This window comes from Microcebus murinus, chromosome 10 (assembly GCF_040939455.1).
Source record: "Microcebus murinus isolate Inina chromosome 10, M.murinus_Inina_mat1.0, whole genome shotgun sequence".
Classification (NCBI taxonomy): Eukaryota; Metazoa; Chordata; class Mammalia; order Primates; family Cheirogaleidae; genus Microcebus; species Microcebus murinus.
In genome coordinates this window covers 87,562,875-87,583,287 of record NC_134113.1, presented here as the reverse complement: position 1 = coordinate 87,583,287, position 20,413 = coordinate 87,562,875, and the positions used below count along the sequence as shown (strand labels likewise).

General features: G+C 42.3%; 1 protein-coding gene across 1 annotated transcript; it reads right to left on the bottom strand.

The window, feature by feature from the left end:
• Nucleotides 1–1,600: 1,600 nt before the first annotated feature.
• On the bottom strand, nt 1,601–19,113 carry ARHGDIB (Rho GDP dissociation inhibitor beta). The gene is made up of 6 exons (XM_012753746.3): nt 19,008–19,113; nt 12,031–12,214; nt 11,295–11,378; nt 7,121–7,197; nt 3,979–4,042; nt 1,601–2,299 (listed from the first exon to the last, which is right to left on the bottom strand). The coding sequence occupies exons 2-6, from the start codon at nt 12,206–12,208 to the stop codon at nt 2,100–2,102; spliced, it is 603 nt and encodes a 200-aa protein (XP_012609200.1). The 5' UTR covers nt 12,209–12,214; nt 19,008–19,113; the 3' UTR covers nt 1,601–2,099.
• Between the last annotated feature and the right edge of the window lie 1,300 nt (nt 19,114–20,413).

The following is a 20,413-nucleotide window of genomic DNA, read 5'->3' as shown; positions in this document are numbered from 1 at the left end:
CAGAGGGAGAATGATGGAGTACAACAGAGAGAGAGAGAGAGGGAGAGAGAGAGAGAGAGAGAGAGAGAGAGAGAGGGTGTCAGGGTACTAAGGGGAGAAGAAGCAGCTCTAAATAATGAAGGCATCCATACCTTTTCTCTCCATACAAAGGCCAAGGAGATCACAATTTCTAGGAGTGCTGTTACCATTCCAAGGCATTATTGTTTTGCTAACATATGGAGGGTGACCCTACTTATGGTCTCTCTCTGAAGGATACTGCCAGACTTCTCTCCTCTCTACTAGACAACGCAGATCTTATCCAGCATTTCCTGGAAAGGTCTCTAGGTTTGGAGAGTAAGTACCTGGAGAGTAAGTACCTGGAGGCATGTTCCCTTCCCTGCTCCTAATGACAGTTTCACCATATGGTCACCCAAGTGCGTTTTTGCTTTACCTGAGGATTTCTCAGCTTCTGCACCAACTTCTGGCAGCAGCTCACACGCGAGAAGAAGTAGGAGAAACAGGCATGTAAACTGGGCAGCTTCCATTGCTCCTCTCCTGCTCCGACCCTGAACTTCGTGTTTTGGGGTGCCGATTCAGGGAGGCCCACTTTCTAGCTAACTGGGCTGTGGGCTTATATCAGCGCTCTGGGAACTTTGCAGCTGGCTCGAGGGGAACCTTCAACGTCTGAGATAAAAGACCAAGTTTGGTGACAGGGCCTCAGAACATAACCAACCAGAAGAAAGTCAGGTCGGTTTATTTAAATAAAAAAAAATTAGATATTCTGTGCCAGGTATTGACCTAAGCGCTAGGGATACAAAGATAACTGTGCTCTGATCTGGCATCTGCCAGCTTAGATTGTTCATGGGAGAGATGAACAGATAAAAAGACCATTTAAATATAAGATGGAAAGTGATAAAAAGTAGAAAAATTCATAGGGGCTACAAGAGTACAGACTGAGGGTATTTAGGGCAATGACAGGGCGCCGTGAAGGTGTTTTTCCTGCTGAGGACTCGCAAGCAGGGTGCTGGGTGAATATGGGCCTGCCAAGGCCACAGAAGGTACAAAGGGACTTCCTTGCAAAGAGCCAAAGCGCAGAGATGCAACTATAATGTGTGTGAAAGAATTATTAGTAATTGAGCATCACCAAAAGTAATGGAAGGGTAGACGTGGGCCGAAAGGCATGCTGGGGCCAGCTCCCGAGGGCCTTATGCACTAAGCCAAGTGCAGGGGCTTCCACTTTATTCTGCAGGTGTTGGAAACCCGCCCAAAGGTCTCAAGCAGGAGAAAGAGTCAATATTTGATTTGGCCAAGTGCCTGAGGGAAACCCAAGGGGAGATTTCCACGGGCACTGGGATCTAGAGGTCTCGAGCTTAGGATAAGCTTCCACGTGAGACTATTATAAGAGAAATCACTAATACACTTGGATTTTCCGTTGCCCGCATCCTGAATGCCCATTGCCCATTGCAGCGTATCAGAGGGACCAATGTGCCCCCAGTGATGATGTAAACACCCCTTCTAGAGTGTCCCCCTCTTCCCCCCGCCCTCGCAGGGCACTCACAAATGGGAATCGTCCACTTGCCACGTTTGTTCAAGGGGAGAACACAGAAAAAAAACGAGGGTCTCGGAACAAACAGTCATTTTATTCATACTCTCTAGCATTGTTTACAGCGTCTCCCACAAAAGAAGGACCCCAACTGGCGGGGGATGGATGTGGCTAGGGAGTTATGGGGCCAGCAGCAACCACCTTGAGGAATCCAGGGATGGGGAAGGGTGGGGAACCGAGGCAGAGGGACTGTTGGCGATGGTTTGCCAGCTTCCTGGCCTCCAGGTGGCGAAATGGGAGTGACGGGCGGGGAAACAGGACCGCGTGGTGGTGAGATGGAGAATGCGGACGCTCGGCCCGGGTGGAGCATCCCGGCGACAGGCCGGGGGGAAGGCCAGGTCTAAGCCCCGCGTGTTGGGGAGCACCGTGAGACACGGGGCGGGATGAGGCGCATCAATAAGGGCCGTGTGTAGGGGGGACCCAGCCGTGGATGGGGAGGGACAGGGTGGTGAACGTGGCTGGGTTGGGGGGGTGTCCTTCCAGGGGGCAAGGTGGGGAGAGGGATGGGGAGACGCACTCATTCTGTCCACTCCTTCTTAATGGACAGGTTCCAATCCCAGGTGAGGTGGTCGTTCTTGTCGTCGTCTGTGAAGAAGGACCTGTTGTGGTACGTGCCCCGGGCCAGCACGCCCTTGGGGGCCTCCTCGATGGGAGTGAGGAACTCGTACTCCTCGGGCCGGGGCCCGTAGCTGCCAACCATGAATGTTGCTTTGTCCACTAGGAAGAGGAAAAAGGTCATTAGGGTAAGAGTCCCGGAGAGGAAAACACACGGCGACCTGGAGAATTTGGAGTTTCCGCATAGTTTCCAAGCCTGGCTAAGCATCAGAGTTACCTGGCAAGTCTGGTTTTATTTTTATTTTTTTCTTTTTCTTTAAAACATTTTTTAAAAATTTTGCAATGCCTTTTGATAATACAGTTTCTTTTGCCCCACTCCCAAAGGCTAGGGTTCAGTGACCTGCCCTGGATCCAAAGAATCGGCGTTTTTATAAATCAACACAGCTGACTCTGAGTTTCAGGAAAGTTGGAGAATCAGTGCCCTAAGTCAATGGGGACACTTTTTTTTTTTTTGGTGGGAGAGAGAGAAAGCAGATTATACCATTAAAAATAAACAAGTTGAGACCTGAGTTCTGATCTCAGCCCTGCAATGATCTAATCACATAAATTTTTGAGGCTCCATTTCTCTTTCTAGAAAATGGACTTCTATGTACAAACTGTCATTGTATGAACATATCAGTTCGGGGAGATTAGGCAACAGAAGTGATCAAAATGAGCAGAATTCATGGCAAGAATACTTGAATGGAAAGGGAAAATCAGTAAGTTGGGTTAAAAAAGTGAAGCACTGAGACAAATGGTAAAGACAGCCAACCAAATTTATTTACAGTTGAATAAATGGGATATAAAGAAGAGTTGAGGATTAAAAGTGTTAATAAAGTTAGGCCAATAGACAAGCAGCGTATAGCTGGCTGGTAACTGTTGTTACTAAGTTGGAAGGAACAGCTGCAGACATGTCATTGTTCTTTTGCCTAAGTGAGGCAATATAGACTTTATGCCTGAAGGAAAATAGGAAATTAAACTATTTTTTCATGAGACTAGGTATTGGAAAGGCCAATCAATATCTTTCAGGTCAATGTTCTTCTCTGGGATTTGAGCAATTGGTTCTCCATGTCATTCAGATTTATCAGACAATTTTCCCCTAATCTTGTGTTTATTAATTTGATGGAACTGACTTATGCTTTGCTGTTTCCCACCTCTGGGAAGAGAAGAGAGCAACTCAGGTGTGAAGGACTGTAAAGGTCTTTCCATCACCTTCTGTCTCTCATTTCTCTCTGCCCATATTAACTAAGGAAACTGAAACCAGGTTCCCAAGGCATGTTGAGAACTGCAGATTAGGTAATGTTGTTATACTATTTGTTTCAATCAGATAGCTTTTCTCAATCCCAGAAAGGCTATTTTTTTTCTATTTCTTTGTTAGCAAATTGAGCACTTCCCCTGCTCAATGCCACTGCCCCAATTCCCACCCCTAACACACATACCACTGGACAGGTTTTCTTGTCTTGGATTTATCTGACACTTGGGTTTTACACCCATGAACTGTGTTTTTCACTTTTGAGAGTATTTTTATGTACTTTGTATCATTCAAACTTATCTTGCTTATTCTCCTCTTTATAAGTAATAAAGTTGAATTCCAGAAGCTGATTGCTGAAGTTTTGTGGCTGTCCCAGTCTCAGCTAGTTCTCCTGAACATTGGCCTTGCTATTAATGTCTAGGTCAGAGGTGTATGTGTCCCTGTCCACAGATTTTATAGATTCTCATGAGTCTATGACTCACAATTGTTAATAACCAGACATTTCAGTATCAGTGAGAAGCAGTCTGGGACAGTATGAAGTGTCACTTACCTTTCACCCCAGTCCGGTAGGTGTGCTGGACATATTTCAGGCCTGACACAATATCCTTGTTCACCTGTAGGCGGGAAGAATCCAAGAAACTCAGATTAAAGAGGGTCTTTCATTTTTCCTCATCTTTCTTGCTCATCCTGCCTACCTGAATCTTCTTTGAGAATGAAAAGACTGAAGACTTAGTTCAGAATAAGTGTTCCTACAATCATTTAGCATGGTCATGATGCAGAAATTGGAGAGAGGAGATCACAGTGTTGTCAGTCTGGTTTTAATTAGTGAATACTGTGACTTTTATTATTTATGGGCAGGGGGTGGTTTATTAAAATCTCCTCTCAATATTCTTCATGGTATTTCTCCTTCCTCAGTGGTCCAAAGAATGGCCTGGACCTCCCCCTCCCCAGTATTTCTAGCTGGGAAACCATCCTTGTCTTAGAAAAGGTTATGAAGATACCAATGGAAAATATTTTGTAAATATCCAAAAACCATAATGCCATAAATGATCCACCTAGCACATGGAAAACAAACAAGAAGGAGAAAAGCTGTAATGGAAAATCCGGTCTAGAAGATGGTGGTGCCTGCAATGTAACTGAGAGTGGAGTCTAGGGGTGAGGTGGGCCACACAAAAACATCCTTCTTCACAAATAATTGGTGAAATCCACTTGCATCTGGCAAGCATTTTGGACATCTGTCATTTTCAGGCGTTGTCTGAGACTTGCTATTTTCCCAATCCTGTCAAAGAAAATTCACTAGAGCAGAATGAAACTATAGACAGCCCAAGCAACTTTGTTTTTCCATGATTCATTTTACCTGGGAGTGACCTGGGTTGTCTGTTAATTTTATACAGTGGTCATGTCTATACAAACAAATTGAAGTGGACATTGCATCATTAGCTGGAGGGCTTGGTTAACTATTCAGCAATATGAAGAATAGAGGCATCTTCAAATAATTTTTCCCCAACAATAATTATGACTCCCTTATTGTGTTGGCCATCAGAGTTAAACCAATCAACCTGTGCTATGATCTCTTGTTTCGTTGGCAGGGAGGTAGCAGAATAGTGAACGCTGCCAGCTTCGATTCTAAATTGTCACTTAGGAAATCTGTAGAATAAACCTACCAAAAGCAGGCAAAATGAAAACAGCTTTATTGAAGGGATGGTGGCAAAATGAAGCCCAAACTTTCTAATGACACTGAATCCCAGATGTAGCTCATAGGAATGGGGCAAATTAATACATTTTTCTAGATGTCCCTAATCTTGTCCCTTGGACCACATGGCAGATGTGACTCAGTGGCAAAAATACTTAGGAAGAAAAATAGCAGTGGCATAGCAGTAAGAACTTCAACACAAAGAGTTTGCTGTTTTATCAGTGCTCCATAGAGTGTCCCTACATTTGGGATGGGTAAAAGAAAAGTATGACTACTCATAGTATCATCTTCTTCTGTCTGCAACCCCTCCCAGTGTGTCTCCCCCACCCCAGGAGGAAGAAGCCTCTGTGATATCAGTAAAAGTGAGACCTGTGGAAGTCAGAGATACTACATTTCCTTTGGAGGCAGAAGGAAAGGCAGAGAGTAACTAAAGGAACCATCCTAGGCCAGGTTTTTAGAAAATGCTGTAAAGTTTGGGAGGAGAAAGAGAAGAACATTGAGAGCAACTAACAGAGATAAGGAAAGAGGGTTTTAGGATGTGGTGTTATGCATGCGAATTTTCTTGGGCATTTTTCAAGAGATGTTAGTAAGAACTTTAATTGCTTTTCAATTATTTTTTGACTTTGCTCTGGTGTTTCTTCTAACTGTAGCCGCATGCTGGGACAGGCCACAGGGTTCAGCTTTACATGGGTAACACAGAGAGGGGTCAAACCTGTGACATGGATGGGGCTTGGCAGCCCCTCCCTGTTCCCCCTTCTGCATCACCCTAATGTGTAACAAGACCCCCCAGGGCCACACCACTGCATTCCTCCCTGGCCTATACCCACAGCAGAAGCCCACACCCCAGAGCTTTCCTTCTCATCTTATTCACATCAAAATTTACCTGTCACATTTCACTTGATAAATCGACACATTGACAAATTAATGTAACAGCATCAATAATTACAAATTGAACTGATATAGAACCCATCCTAGGCATATTTAGATATAATACCTTACCAAACCTCAGGTGTTTCAGTAATAAATGACAGGAAATAAGTAAGTGAACCATAGCTCAGTGCCTATTATAGAGGAGGTGTCAGCAAATATTTCCAGAATGAAATTATTTTGAGGCATATTTGTATGTGGTGAGTGGTTGTCCCTTGACCCTGAATCATATCCTGCACCTAAGGGAAAGAAGGTCCCAGTGTGCAAATAGAGAAAATAGATGGACGGAAGCTTCCTTGGTAGAGCCCAGGCCCTGGAGAATAAGGCTGAGAGGGAATGAGGGGCGGCCAAGACAAACACAAACCATTAGGTGCAAACAGTGCATTTCTGAATTATTTGTTTTCAAAGTCAAGGTTACTTTTCTTGTGATTTTGGCTATTCTTTGGGATATATGGCTATTCATAAGATGTCAATTTGTTCCTTATTTAGTTTTGCTCTTACCTGGTCACCTGCTCCACCACTATAATTATAATTTCCAGTTACTTAGCAAAGACCACACTCCCTGGATTTATACAACCATTGAGCAATGAGAGCTGAGGCCCTATTTGTTCTATTTTCCTATTAGCTGATTCATTCATTTGTTCATTTCTTAATATATACTCAATAAATATCTACCATATACAAAGTTTTGTGTGAAATACTGGAAAGAAGGGATATATAATTTTACTGTACCTCAAGGTGCGCTTATGTTGTATAAAGTAGGATTGACACAGATGGTACAATATGAAACAATGTGTGCCTCATGGCTATATTAGAAATTCATAGAGAGAGTGATCCCATGGGCTTAAGTGGCAATGGACAGTTTAACCAGTACTGGCTGGGGAAAGGCACAAAGCAATAGCAGGTCTCAACAGGTAGAGCTGAGAGTTGAGAATAAGACATTCAGGTAGGGGTGGAGGTCGGGGTGGGGGGAGAAACAACAAGTATGCCAACATGATCATGCAAGAAATTTTGTCACTGATCATAGGAAAGATTTAAACTTTATAAAACACACACAGAGCGAGATACTTACTTTGAAGTTAATTTTGACTCTGTATTCAGCACCTTCCTTTACCACAAAGGTTTGTCTTTTGAGGGCTGCAACATCCCCTGTAGACGAGGATTTAGAAAGAGTTTATCCTCAGAAGTAGACGCACAAATTGATGAATGAAGTTTAAGCTTCAGTGCCATTTGCTGGGGCCATCAGAGGATGATGGTCCATAGGGCACTCAATTCAAAGAGTATTTGAGATAAGTCCCTGGATACACACTTGCAATGCCTGAATGCTTGCAGCTCAGTTTCAAAAGAAATGTGATAGAGTTTTCCTGCCCCCAAGTTTCATGACAATGCTAAAAATATACAAAGCATTACCAGTAATGAGTTACGAAGATAAATCTTTTCTAATTGTCAATACTAAAAACAAGTTTTAATGAACCATTCTAGAGGAAAGTCTAAATTATATTTTTATTCTCTCTATTGAAAATGATATTGCATATAAATGGTCAAATCAAGATTTAATTAAAGAATATGTCCCCACCCTTCAAATAAAGAAATATGAGAAAATCATTATCTAGGAGTGTCATCTATTTGTTTTTATAGATTTGGAATGTTGTGGCATTTTCTAGCTTTTAAAAATTTACTTGTTTTTGTTCCTTTTTATCAGTCTAAATAAATATTCACTTTTGGACTTACTTTTGTATTTATATTTATAATTTCATATCATTTTTCTTAGGGAAGCTCACTGAAAAAACTGGGATCTGTGCCCAATATTACCACTCTAGTCAACATAGTGCTGGAAGTCCTAGCCAGGGAAATCAGGCAAGAGAAGAATATTAAGGGTATTGAAATCAGGAAAGAGGAGGTCAAACTTCGCTGTTTGCTGACAATACTATCTTGTATCTAAAAATCGCTGAAGATTCCACCAAGAGTCTCCTGGAATTGATAAATTAATTCAGCAAAGTCTCAGGATACAAAATCAATGTACATAAACCAGTAACATTTCTATATACCAATAAGAGTCAAGCCAAGAGGCAAATCAAAGACTCAAATACCATTCACAATGGCTGCAAAGAAAATAAAATACCTAGGAATGTATTTAAAAGATCTCTACAAGGAGAACTATGAAACTCTGAGGAAAGAAGTTGCAGAGGATACAAACAAATGGAAAAACATATCATGCTCATGAACATGTAGAATCAACATTGCTATGATGTCCATACAACCCAAAGTGATTTAAAAATTCAATGCAATCCCTATCAACTTACCAAAGTCATACTTCACAGATCTAGAAAAAAATAATTCTATACTTCGTACCACTTAATTCTACACTTTGGAACCAGAAAAGAGCCCACATAGCCAAGGTGATCTTAAGCAAAAAGTATAAATCTGGAGGCATCACATTACCAGACTTCAAACTATACTACAAAGCCATAGTAACCAAAACAGCATGGTTCTATCACAAAAGTAGAGATATAGACTGATGAAACAGAATAGAGAACCCAGATATAAAATCATCTACCTACAACCAACTGATCTTTGACAAAGCAGACAACAACATACACTGGGGAAAAGAAGCCCCAGTGTATGGCACTGGGAAAATTAGATAGCCACATGTAGAAGAATAAAACAGGACCCCTACTTCTCACAAAAATTAATTCAAGATGGATAAACGATGGATATCTAAGGTATGAAACCATAAGAATTCTGGAGGAAAATGTAGGAAAAAGTCTTCTAGATATTGGCATAGGCAAAGAATTTATGAAAAAGACCCCAATAGCAATTGTGGCAACAACAAAAATTAATAAATGGGATTTGATTAAACCAAAAAGCTTCTGCACAGCTAAGGAAACAATCAGCAGAGAAAACAGAAAACCTACAGAATGGGAGTATTTGCAAGCTACACATCCAATAAAGGACTACCAACCAGAATTTACAAAGAACTCAAGCAAACCAGCAAGAAAAAAAAAGAAAAAAAAAACAGATTAAAAAGTAGGCAAAAGACATGAATAGAAGCTTCTCAAAAGAAGAAAAACAAATGTCCAATAAGCCTATGAAAAAATGTTCAACGTCAATAATCACCACGGAAATGCAAATTAAAAACAACAAGATATCACCTTACCCCAGTTAGAATAGCATTGATTTCAAAATCCAAAACAATAGATGCTGATGTGGATGCAGAGAGACAGGAATGCTTATACACTGATGGTAGGACTGCAAATTAGTACAACCTCTATGGGAAACAGTATGGAGATTCCTCAAAGAACTAAAAGTAAACCTACCATTCAATCTTGCAATCCAATTACTGGGTATTTACTCAAAGGAAAAAAAGTCATTTTTATCAAAAAGACACCTGCACTCAAATGTTTATTGCAGCACAATTCACAATTGCAAGGATGTAGAATCAGCCCAAGTGTCCATCAATTCATGGGTGAATTAACAAAATGTGATATAAGTACACCATGGAGTACTACTCAGCCATAAAAATGATGAATTAACACTTTTTGCCACAATCTAGATGGAACTAGAGACTATTCTCCTAAGTGAAGTATCTCAAGAATGGGAAAACAAGCACCAATGTACTCACCATTAAATTGGAACTAACTGATGAGCACACATGTGCACAGAAGGAAGTGAAATTCAGTGGAAAGCATCCAGCAGGGGGGAGGAGAGGAGAGGAACAAACCACCCTAATGTGTCCTATGAATACTATTTGGGTGACAGGCACACCTATAGCCAGGACTCAAGCATTACAAAAATGATCCACGTAATGTAAATTTGTACCCCCTTAATATTTTGAAATTAAAACAAACAAACAAAAAAACCCCTGGGATTTGCCGCTAATTCCTATACCCTGTTGAGGGGCGTAATCATCCTCTGTTCTTTTCTCAGTGATATCCCGTATAATTTGATATGCACGCGTGTGTGTGTGAGTGTGTGTGTGTGTGTGTTGCACATCTCTGTGCATGTACTTTCTGAACACAGCTGGTAGCAGTATTTATACCTGTGGGATTCATTTCAGCAGCTTCTTTGTGACAGAAAACCAAATCTGGGTTTTCTCTGCTGGGAAAGGGGGCAGAGACCAAGTTTTCCTTGTAATACCGTCAGGCCCTTCTGAACAGAACATACCATCTTAGCGCTAATTCAGATCTTATGTTGCGTACCAGCAACTGTACCTGGTAGCATTACACGATTTTGCACAGGAAGAAGTACGAGTTCTGGTGGAGAGATGCTAGGATGTGAGGGCAATTGAATTTGTGTGTGTGTCTGCTCTTATGATTTCAGTTGAACAGGAAGTGTGTCTCTGCAGTCTCTGACTTCCTCCCTCTGACAAAAGAGCCCATATAAGGTAAAGAGTGGATACAGCGTTGAGAGGGGAACTGCCTCGCTGCTAAGCCTGCTGTTCTAGACTCGTGCTTTGCTGTGTCTCACAAAAATCCAATTCTTGAATTTGGTAACTTGTTTCTTTTCACTGAAGACCTGCCTTTGATGCCCTCACTGTCCTGGCTCTGTGTTCCTTTCCTCAGTCCTCCCAGATGCCATTTCCCCGCCGTCTACACCTTCCCAGTCTCTCCCCATCTCCTTGGGACCCAAATCTCAGCAAAGGGCTTGACCCCAGTCCCAATAAGGTGAAAGAAAATGACATCTTACTTTGTACACCTTTAGTTGGGGAAGCTGTTTATTTAATAAGAATGAGAGCTTTAAGCTAAAACAGCGAGGATACAGCAGTGGAATTTCTAACATTGTTCAGAATTGCTTCTTGCTTTCAGGTAAGTCTTATAGCTGATATAAGATCAATATTTTTTTTTAATGTTTAGACTATGTAAAGATTACAACTCCAGAAGCACACAACTTGTTTCTCAATATTTCCGTCAGCAGTCTTTTTTTTTTTTTACGTGAATAGTAATTTCCTTACTATCATGGAGATAAAAATCTAAAGTAAATATGATATAAATAAATATATCAAGTGTGTATGCCTGCACCCTGTTCAATTAAATAGAGATAATTTATCTCTATTTATGAACTTTTCATTAAACATGGTATAAATACTGTGTGTGCACTCTAAGAGCAATGATTTGTAAACTGATCCCAGCATATATATCTTGGAGATTCACCTTACTAGGGTTTCCTTTTGCTGGGACAGGAGACAGAGACCAAGTTTTCTCTGTGACTCCATAGGTCCCTCTGAGCAGTAAGATGTGTCCACTCACCAGTAAGGTCCATGGTGATCGGTCCTGGGGCACTCTCACAAACCAGGGTAAGCCGGGTGACAGTGACATTGGGGGCTGTTGGGTCTGCAGGATTCAAAAGAAAATGTCAGCACAGGGACGAGATATGTGCGTGTAGTGGGCGTGTGCATTCCAAGCGGGAGAGAGGAAATACAAAAAAAGAAAAGTGATCTATCTGGAGTAGAAATGGAAATGGAAGCGGCACCTTCACTATGCTTGGTCTTCATGGCCTTATAAATGACAGTGATGCTATTTCTGCTTCAGGCACTTGTACTGCTGCCGTAATTATCAACAATCAGCAGGTCCTGAGTGGCTAGCAAGGGACTCTGTTAGTTGGGCACCGCCCATTCAAATCATTGGGCCGTGTCTTGTTCTGTCGTTGTGTATGTGGAAGAGTTGAATGGTTAGGTCAAGGACTGAGAAAGGGAAAGAGAACCGGGAAAATGTGAGAGCTCGTGGAGGAGGGGACTATGATTCAAAGTGGTAGCCTGGAATTCTTCCTAAATCCCTCCTACGTGTTATCATTACCTAGCTCATTGCCGGCTTGCGTCTTCTCCCCAAAGCGGGCTTGGTGATAGAGCCCATAACTTTATTCAGCACATACAAGCGTGCCTTGCCCACTTAGCCCTGGAAGCAGTCGCTCCTGTGCCCCTGCTCCTGAGTGGCCGCAGTGCCTGCCTTGTCAGGGGCCCGCCACCTCCTCCATCCCCGCACACACCTGCTACCACGGGGCCGTCTCCCAGCAGCGTTTTCTTGTACTTGGTCAGACTTTCGTCGTCTTTGTCCATCTCCTGCAGCTCTTTCAGGGACTTCTGCGGTGGAGGCTTGTAATTGAGCTTGCCGTCCAGGTCATCCTCGTCCTCCTCCAGGTGTGGCTCGGGAGCCTTTTCAGTCATTTTGATCTATTTCGGAAAGGGGACGGGGGCAGCTGATCAGCCAAAGCCAGTGGGTGTGCGTGCAAAGCTCTCAGCGGGCACAATCCCAGTGATTACGGCTTACAGAGGCAGGAATGGTTGACTTATTCTGATTTTATTGAGTCTTTTCCCTGGACAACTGCAACACCTCAAAAGTGACTCATGAGGAACTGTAGACCTTTATGACACATGCCTGAGGCATCTGAATGGTTCACACCCAAGACTGCTAATAGCACTTCTTGAGGGAGGAAACCAGGTTCAGTGTTTCTATCGAATCCCTCATAACACTTGAACAGTTCAGGCATTTGATAAATTCTCATTGATTGATTTATTAAGTTCTATGTCTAAAGATATTCTGTTCTCTTGAAATGCTACAAAATAGCAAAGGACACTCTAGATTCTTTGGGACAAAATTGTAAGTAAGAATTTGTCCTTAGTATCCTTCCATCCGTCTCCCCCTTCTGGGATCCACTTCCCTTCTAGTTCCTCCCTCCCTGCCCCAGGTTTGCAGTTCTTATGCTCTAACGCCCCCCCCCCCCCCGCCCCCAGGCCACTCTGGAGTCTTCCTTCTTCCGGCGTAGTCTACACTTAATGGTTTTGTGTCAAAACTTTGAGTTTTGTGTCAAAACTTTAAATTACCCACATGTAAGTATTAATGATTGAATAATAGCTGTAAAGTGTGCCTCATAGGGCATGTATAGTCACCGGTTTTCAGAGCCAAAATGAAACTTTAAGGTGATATATTCCAACCCCTCATTCAATTGCTGAGGAAACGGAGATCCGGAGGTTAAGGGAATTGCCTAAATTCACATAGCTGGATGAGAGGCAATGTCCTAACCAAGAGGAACAAATCCCTGTGGGAAGAATTTCAGGCGTGTTGCTGGCAGCCGGGGGAGGTAACTGCCGGGGAGGTATCTGGACCAGGAGATTATTTTCTGATTCCCCTCGGTTCTACCTCAAAGGTAACTCTCTTCCTTGCCTGTGGGTAAAGTCTTCATTGCTTCTCGGTGACACACATGTAAGATCATATCTATCACATCTTATCCTGAGCGCCTCTGCAAACCTTTATAAAGTCCCCTGAGAATGAAGATATCTTGGGTCAAAATCAGGTATGGTTTTGAGTTTCCATGCCACTATCATTGGCAACATGAAGAAAAATAATTTGGAAGTAAAGCCAAACGAAAGCAATTTAACAGAACCAAAATACTAAAAAGAAAAAAGGGGAAAAGAAGGAATTGATATCCTTTGGCTCGTCACTCTGCTTATAGCTAAATAACAAGCCAAACACTATAAGTGAGCCTTGGCCAACTGTGAAAACAGCATTGCAATGCCCAAGCCCACTTGCTGTACAGGCAGGAAACATGCAGGCCTGTTTCTGTGGCCCCTCTTGCCTCACCTGAAGAAACAGCACCACTCAAAGCTGAGATTCGAGAGCACAGCAGAATAAACACAGTGACTAACTCAACTCACATTCCAAACAACACTCAGGGAAAGTGAATGAACAGGTTGGAAAAAAAAATGAAGGATGCAGTATGTGGCTGTTGTAGGTTGTTGGTAGTTTAAGGGACAATTGTTAAGGGGGCAGATGAAAAACAAACCAGATAAGATCAACCTGAGACTTGTCTGGTGACCCCAGGAGCCTAACCAGAGCCCAGGTGACCCCAGGAGGGTAAAGGCCACATAACAAACCAGCTGACAGAGCATCAGGAAGGCTATTTACAGAGGGGGACATCTCAGGCCCCATGGGCAGGCCTTTCTGGAAGATATCACTTGGTTCTAACAAGTCACATGCTTGAAGCCTGGCCATCAGATGGTGACACGGCACCCAGTCGCTAGCTCAAGGCAATTTCAGTACCCTCTACAGAATTGTAATGATGCCAGCCACTTCGAATCTCAATTTTGAGAAAAGAATGAGGGCGAGGGAGAGAGAGAGAGAGACAGAGAGAGAGAGAGAGAGAGAGAGAGATACTGAAAACATACTGTTTTCTAGTCCTATCATCTAAAGAATAACTGACTTTATTACTGACAATAATTGCGGTAGTTGCTGCATATAGTGCTAAGTGCTTGCTAGAGGCTTATCTCATTCAGTTCTCACAACAACTTACTGGGCATCATCATTCTCTTTTACAGATCAGGAAACTAAAGCACATGTTAAGCAACTTGCCCGAGAAGACATATCATGGAAGGGGCAGAATTAGTGTCTGAGTGCAGGTCGCTTGACTTTTAGGCACTGTACTCTGTTGCTTCATTGTCTTTATTAAGAAGTTATCATGAAATTAGAGCTTGTTCATCATCTTGGGAGTCTAGTTAGGGCGCACTAAGTGCTTCTCTGCAAGCTCCGCAGGGACAACTGTGACAAAGCAGGAAAGTGTCATATAACGGTCTCAGAGCAACCCTGTTCCTGTGTTATCTTGTGCAAGTCACTTAACCTCTCTGGGCCCAGTTGCATCCTTTGCGAAATGAAATCCTTACATTAGAAGATCACTGGGGCCCCTCCTTAATTCAGTGACTCTAATGGTCCCTAGTTTAAAGAAGCTTGTGGAATGGGAGAGGAAAAGAGGAAGTGAAGGTGGGGGTGGAGAGAGCCCAGCTCTTCAGCATAGAACCTTCTGGTTGGGCTTTTCTCACTTTCCTCAGTGGCTCATCCACTGTTGGCCAAAGAGCAGAGTTGCTTTTGTTTGTTTGTTTCTTTTTGACTTTGGTTCTTTACACAGAAAAAATTAAATGGAGAATTAACGATTATATATTTAATGAGGTTATTGTGGACTCTACCTGTCAGGCCTCAAAGCATATATATAGCTCTTTCTCATGTACTTACTACTTTAATTTTCCCTATTTTCTGCTTCACAGATGCCTACACAGATTAATTTTCACAGTGGAGCCCTCACACCCCCATCCTTGCTATTCAACAAAGCATTGCCAAGCATTAGATCTGCTGAGATGGGGACTTAATCTTCTTAGGCTCAATTAAAATGCCACATTAAATTAGGATGGTTACTCACAGCACACGTACATGGCATAGCACAAACCCATGTTTTTACCTGCAAATTTAGAAAAGTTTCTAAGACACTGAAAGTGAAAAACAATCGAGAATTTACACCAATCTCAGGACAGAGCACACTGGTCTTGTTCACGAATGCAGTTCTAAATGAGTTGAGGACGAGAAAAGGTGACACTCATGAGTTCAGATGAAACAAATCACCCAATTAATTCAGAGAAAGGAGATCTTTATGTCCAAGAGAACAACGAACTTTGAGTCAGATGGGCTGGGCATTCAAACCCGGGCTTTGCAATTGGCTTATTCCAGGACTTAAGCAAGTTGCTAATCTCACTGAGCCTCAGTTTTGCCAACGCTAAAGTGGAGATAATAATAGTTTTTTTATGGGGTTGAAGGATTGGAGAAAAAATATGAAAATTCTAGGACTATCCTAGATGGTTTAGTAAATATTTATTCTCTTGTTCCTCTCCCACCCCTGCCCTGATGCGGTGTGTTTTGTTGCCCAGCTTCAGAAAAGCCAGGTGACTGCCTCCGCACCCATGCTTTCCCCTAGTTGGGGGCTCATCGTGTCATTCCTTCCTCCTCAAAAGTAGATTTTGTTTCCTTCAGAAGTACGGAAGAGATGAGACGTTCTGGGAATTGTAAGGGTTGTTTATAAACTGAATCAACCTTAAAATGAGACTATAACTATTATATAAAACTTAAAAACTCCCACACAAACAATTTAATTTTAGATTTTATTTACCACTCCCTTTCCTAGTTGAAGCCAGAGGTCACTCCATGAACGATGAGAAATGTCAGTGAACACAGGCACAGCCAATGGAGAGAATTGGAGAGAATTCCTTCTGGCTCTGGAGACAAATTCTGTGGGGACTTAACTCATGTCCCAAAGCTGGCTCTGCTAAATGTTGCTAGATTGTGCATCTAGGCACACAGGCCAGGAGTATTAGGTACAAGAGGTAGGGATGGGAGGGGAAGAGGGGAGAGAGAGAGAGAGAGAGAGAGGAGAGAGGAGAAACAGAGGGCAGAGGAGGAGGGGAAAGAAGAGAGAGACAGACAGAGACAGAGGAAGTGACAGTATCATAAGCAGGGGATTTCCATCAGAGAAGTCCCTATAAAGCATCAACATTCTTTGCCACTCCTGCTAATCTCTGCTCCCTGCTGACCAGGATATGTCTGCCTTTCCTCAAATCTACCACCTCAGCCCGGTGAGGAACATTGAAAACTTCAAAACTGGATCAGAACCAAAGCCATGCCTGAGAGGAGACTATTTTGCTAGATACAATAAACATTATAATTGATTCAGAGGAGGGTACACATTACCAGAAACAGAATTCTTTAATATTTCCTTTTGCAACAGGAACAACATATGATTTCTTACCTGTGCATTCATGGTATGCTGTTCTTAACTCCCACTTTCATGCAAAAGGAGAAAGAACTCAAGGGATCCAACAAGCTTTGCCGAGTGCCCACTGTGTGAAGTCCCTCTGCTGGCTACTTTCACAAGTATTATTTTAAATGATCCTCAAAGAAAACTGTGCATTGAGCAAGCCATCACTTTCAATAACTGAATATATTCACAAAAGTTTTAACTTAGCATGAAGAGATAGAAGTCAAAGGCAATTTTTATGATCAATTGTGCTTAGTCTATCAGACTAAGAAAGCCCAAGAGAATTTTTACCAGCTCACACTGTGGACACCAGAGAGTTAACACAACAACAGAGGGATTCTGTAAGTGCTCACTGAATGGAGAGATGCCGGTGAAGTCTCTGGGTATGCCAGTGTAGACTCTAATATAGGGTCCCAGGCAGGAGTAACACTGACCCAGGAATAAGGATACTCAGAAGGTGGCATAAGAGAAAATTTGTTCCATGAAACATTTCCTAAAATGCTATTCTGAGGCATTGTAGCTACGGATTCTTTTTCGTTCCAGTATGTGACTTTAGTCAAATCATTTAACACTTCCTCAGTCTTTTTGGGATTAAAATTTGAAAGTTTTTAACACCAGGCCTGACTCATAGAAGGCACTCATCTTGGATGTCGGTTCTCTTTTTCTATCTGCATAATTTTTACTCCACAGGGCTTCTCGCTCCCTGCTAGCTGAAGCTTGCAATATACTGCACTCCCATCAATTGGCCCCAACCCACATCTTTCCCTCAGAATGACTTTGCTGTCTGAGCTTCTGCTGAAAAGAGAACCTTGATGTCGCTTGGAGGATACTTCCCTGCACAGAAACTCATGCTCTCTGAAACATGGAAGGACCAAATTCCAGTCTAGGCCTGGAAAATGCAAGTTGGTTTTTATTCAGCCTCAACATGGTTATTCCTGATGTTTTGGATCTGTGCTATCTGGATGGAGAATGAACTGTTCTTCTTTCAGAAGTCTACACACCACACAAAAGAGTAAGATGATCTTGTTAACTAAGCTTGTGCTGTATCTGGTTTGGGGAGGGATATATTCTTATGAATTAAACAAAACAAAGCCAATGGGAAGATTGATGATGCCTGCTGGTGACTGGACCCTTGTTCCTCGTCCTCCCCCAGCCAACAGGCCAGCATGGACCTCTTGATTTTTCTTGCCTGGTCTTCCTGCAGGGAGCACCCAACATGCCAATGCTGACTTCAGTGCCCCAGGTCTCGTGTGAAGGGCAGCTGGCTACTGGCCCTCCATGTTCGAGCAGGCTGCCTTCCCCCTCCTTGAATGAAGACCTGCCGCGGGTGTGCCAGACCCACACCACAAGTGACCCCGGGCCTAAAGTTTTAACTAGAGACTATGTTTATGAAACATGCCTACTGGGATGTCCTCTAAAAGGGAAGAAAATATTTCAGGTCACACCTAAAAGCACTTCTCCTAATGGCAGCCAACATTCAGAGCTTGGCATTTTGAAGGCCCAATAACCAAATGTTCTAACGAAGAACTTGGCCCACTTAGATTTTTCTAGAACTTGTCTCTTTAATAAACTGTTTGGCATCTTCTGTGTTTGCTTTTAGTTCTCTCAAATGTAAAGGGCTTTTTTTTTTTTTTTTTTTTTTTTGGCAACAACAACACTCTTTCTGCCCATTTCACTGCGGGAATTTAATACACAGCTTTTATTAGTGGTAGAAATTCTACCAGTGTATGACTGATGAATAAATAGCCATGTGTTCTATCGTACTTCGCCTTCAGCGCCAAGCCCCCTTGTATTCTAAGGGAGGATTTCACTCTGCATTTCTCTAATATCCCCAGAAAATTCCTCAGTGGAAAACAGTTTAATATTTGACAGCTTTGAACCATTTTTTTTCCCCTCTTTTCAACCAATCTCTCTACACAGTCTGTTTAAAAACAGGAAACCACATATCTCCACCCCAGCACAACCCACCATCCCCCAACGTGGTCCATATCGGTTTGGATCTACAGTCTCCTTGCTTGTGAGCTTGGCGAGGTGCCTGCTCCGACCTTGTAGGAAACCCCTCCAGGCACCCCCAGGCAGTGTCCTCACAGCCCTGCTCCAGAACATTCTGGATTTCACCTTCTGGGCTGCAGTACCCGCCCCCCTGCCCTCCCTTTTGCAGCTGTCTCCCCTGAGTCACTGCTCCCCTTCCCCGCTCTGACTTCCTCTTCTCTGCAGAACGGTTCCAAGCAGCCTCTTTAGCAGTTTCTTATGACAAAGTTTGTTTCAAAGAGCTGCCGCTCTAAAAAAAAAATAATAATAATAACTGCAGAGAGTGGCAGCCTAGCTCAGAGATTTCCTCCTTCGCTCTGTGCCCACCTGAAGCCTCCCCCGCTCGAGGTATTCGAACTTACATTCAGTGCTTCACGTCTCTGTCCGGGGTGCCTCTGTCTCTCAACTCTGACTTCTGTGTACTGGCAGTTAGAACAGGAAGGAAGTTAGGGAGAAAAAAAAAATGTTTTAAACCTACTTGAAGAGGAAACCCTGGGCTGCCTCAAATCCTGTTCCTTTGCACTGCCTATCTCTTGATCAGCCAACTTGAGCAGCAGTCTTGTCAATTAACGGCACAAGTGGGAGCGTGACAGCCCATGTGACGTGGAGATGCAGGAACGTGCATGCAAGAGTGTGGAGCCTATAGCCACGGGTATCGCGAATAATTGTGCAGACATGTCTGAAAATCAGGTCATTTCAGTGCATCAGCCTACTGAGGCGAGTAGCCTAAAACTAGTAGCAATGAATTCACATAGGCTTTACTTCGTACCACTAACTTCTGTTCCTGTTGGGTCCCTGCCAGCTTCCTTATCAGCCAGATATGTTGAAAGTTTGCTGGCAGTGACTGTAGCGTGCTAAGAAATTTTTTGCATGTTAACTGCGTACACTTGGTCCTAAATTTAAAAGTGTGTCCTTAAACAGGTTTTTGAAGTTTTACGGGTTATGATTTCAAGATGTAGCTTCGTATTGCACCACAAACAGTCAAATGTTGTTTGTTATGGTTTTTGCTGATTTTTCTTCAAAGGAAACAAACAAACTAGCTAAAGGACTGCCTTTGATGAAACCGAGAAATGCAATTACAAACTCAAGTAAAACTTCATTAATGCGTAGTCTTCTAACTCAGGATTTGTGACATTTTAACAAGTGCTAAAATTGACTTCGTACCATATTTGAGGAAATGGTTTATGGAGTAATTTAACTGGGAACAAGTTGCAGAGGCCATGTTTAAACCATTGGAGGAGACAGTTTTTAAGTCTCCGAACCACATTTATTGTATACATTCCCATTACTGCTGCCAAATATAACTGCTTATTTATACTATTATTTCAATATTCAGTATTTACACTATAACAGTACGTTTAGGACTGACTAATCAAGTACATATATTTGGAGACAACTGACATTTGCTTTGTTTTCACCTAAACGTACTTCATTTTCTTCTCTCCATTTTGTAAGTTCAAATCACAGGATTTATCTTATTCTTAGAGTCAATGGAAGTGACTGATGAAGAGAGTGGTGGTCATTTGGTGTGAAAAAGAGATTAATCTAGAACAATTTAAAAAGGAAAACAATATATAATAAACATTAATAAGGTACTAAAAATCTAATATAGTTTTATCCCATAAATAATATGGAATAAATATTATTTATTTAATAATAAATTAATAATAATAATATTTTATTCAAAATAATATAGACAGAAGATAGCCCTTAGAACAATGTGTATAACTTTATTATAAATAGAAGCAAATACTAATTGACACAGAAG

Excerpts from the sequence above, each read along its gene's own strand:
- ARHGDIB (XM_012753746.3), bottom strand. The coding sequence starts at position 12,208 with ATGACTGAAAAGGCTCCCGAGCCACACCTGGAGGAGGACGAGGATGAC. Across the intron at positions 11,379-12,030 it reads AGACGGCCCCGTGGTAGCAG|ACCCAACAGCCCCCAATGTC; the intron begins GTGTGTGCGGGG and ends TGAATCCTGCAG. Across the intron at positions 4,043-7,120 it reads GAGTCAAAATTAACTTCAAA|GTGAACAAGGATATTGTGTC; the intron begins GTAAGTATCTCG and ends TCCCGCCTACAG.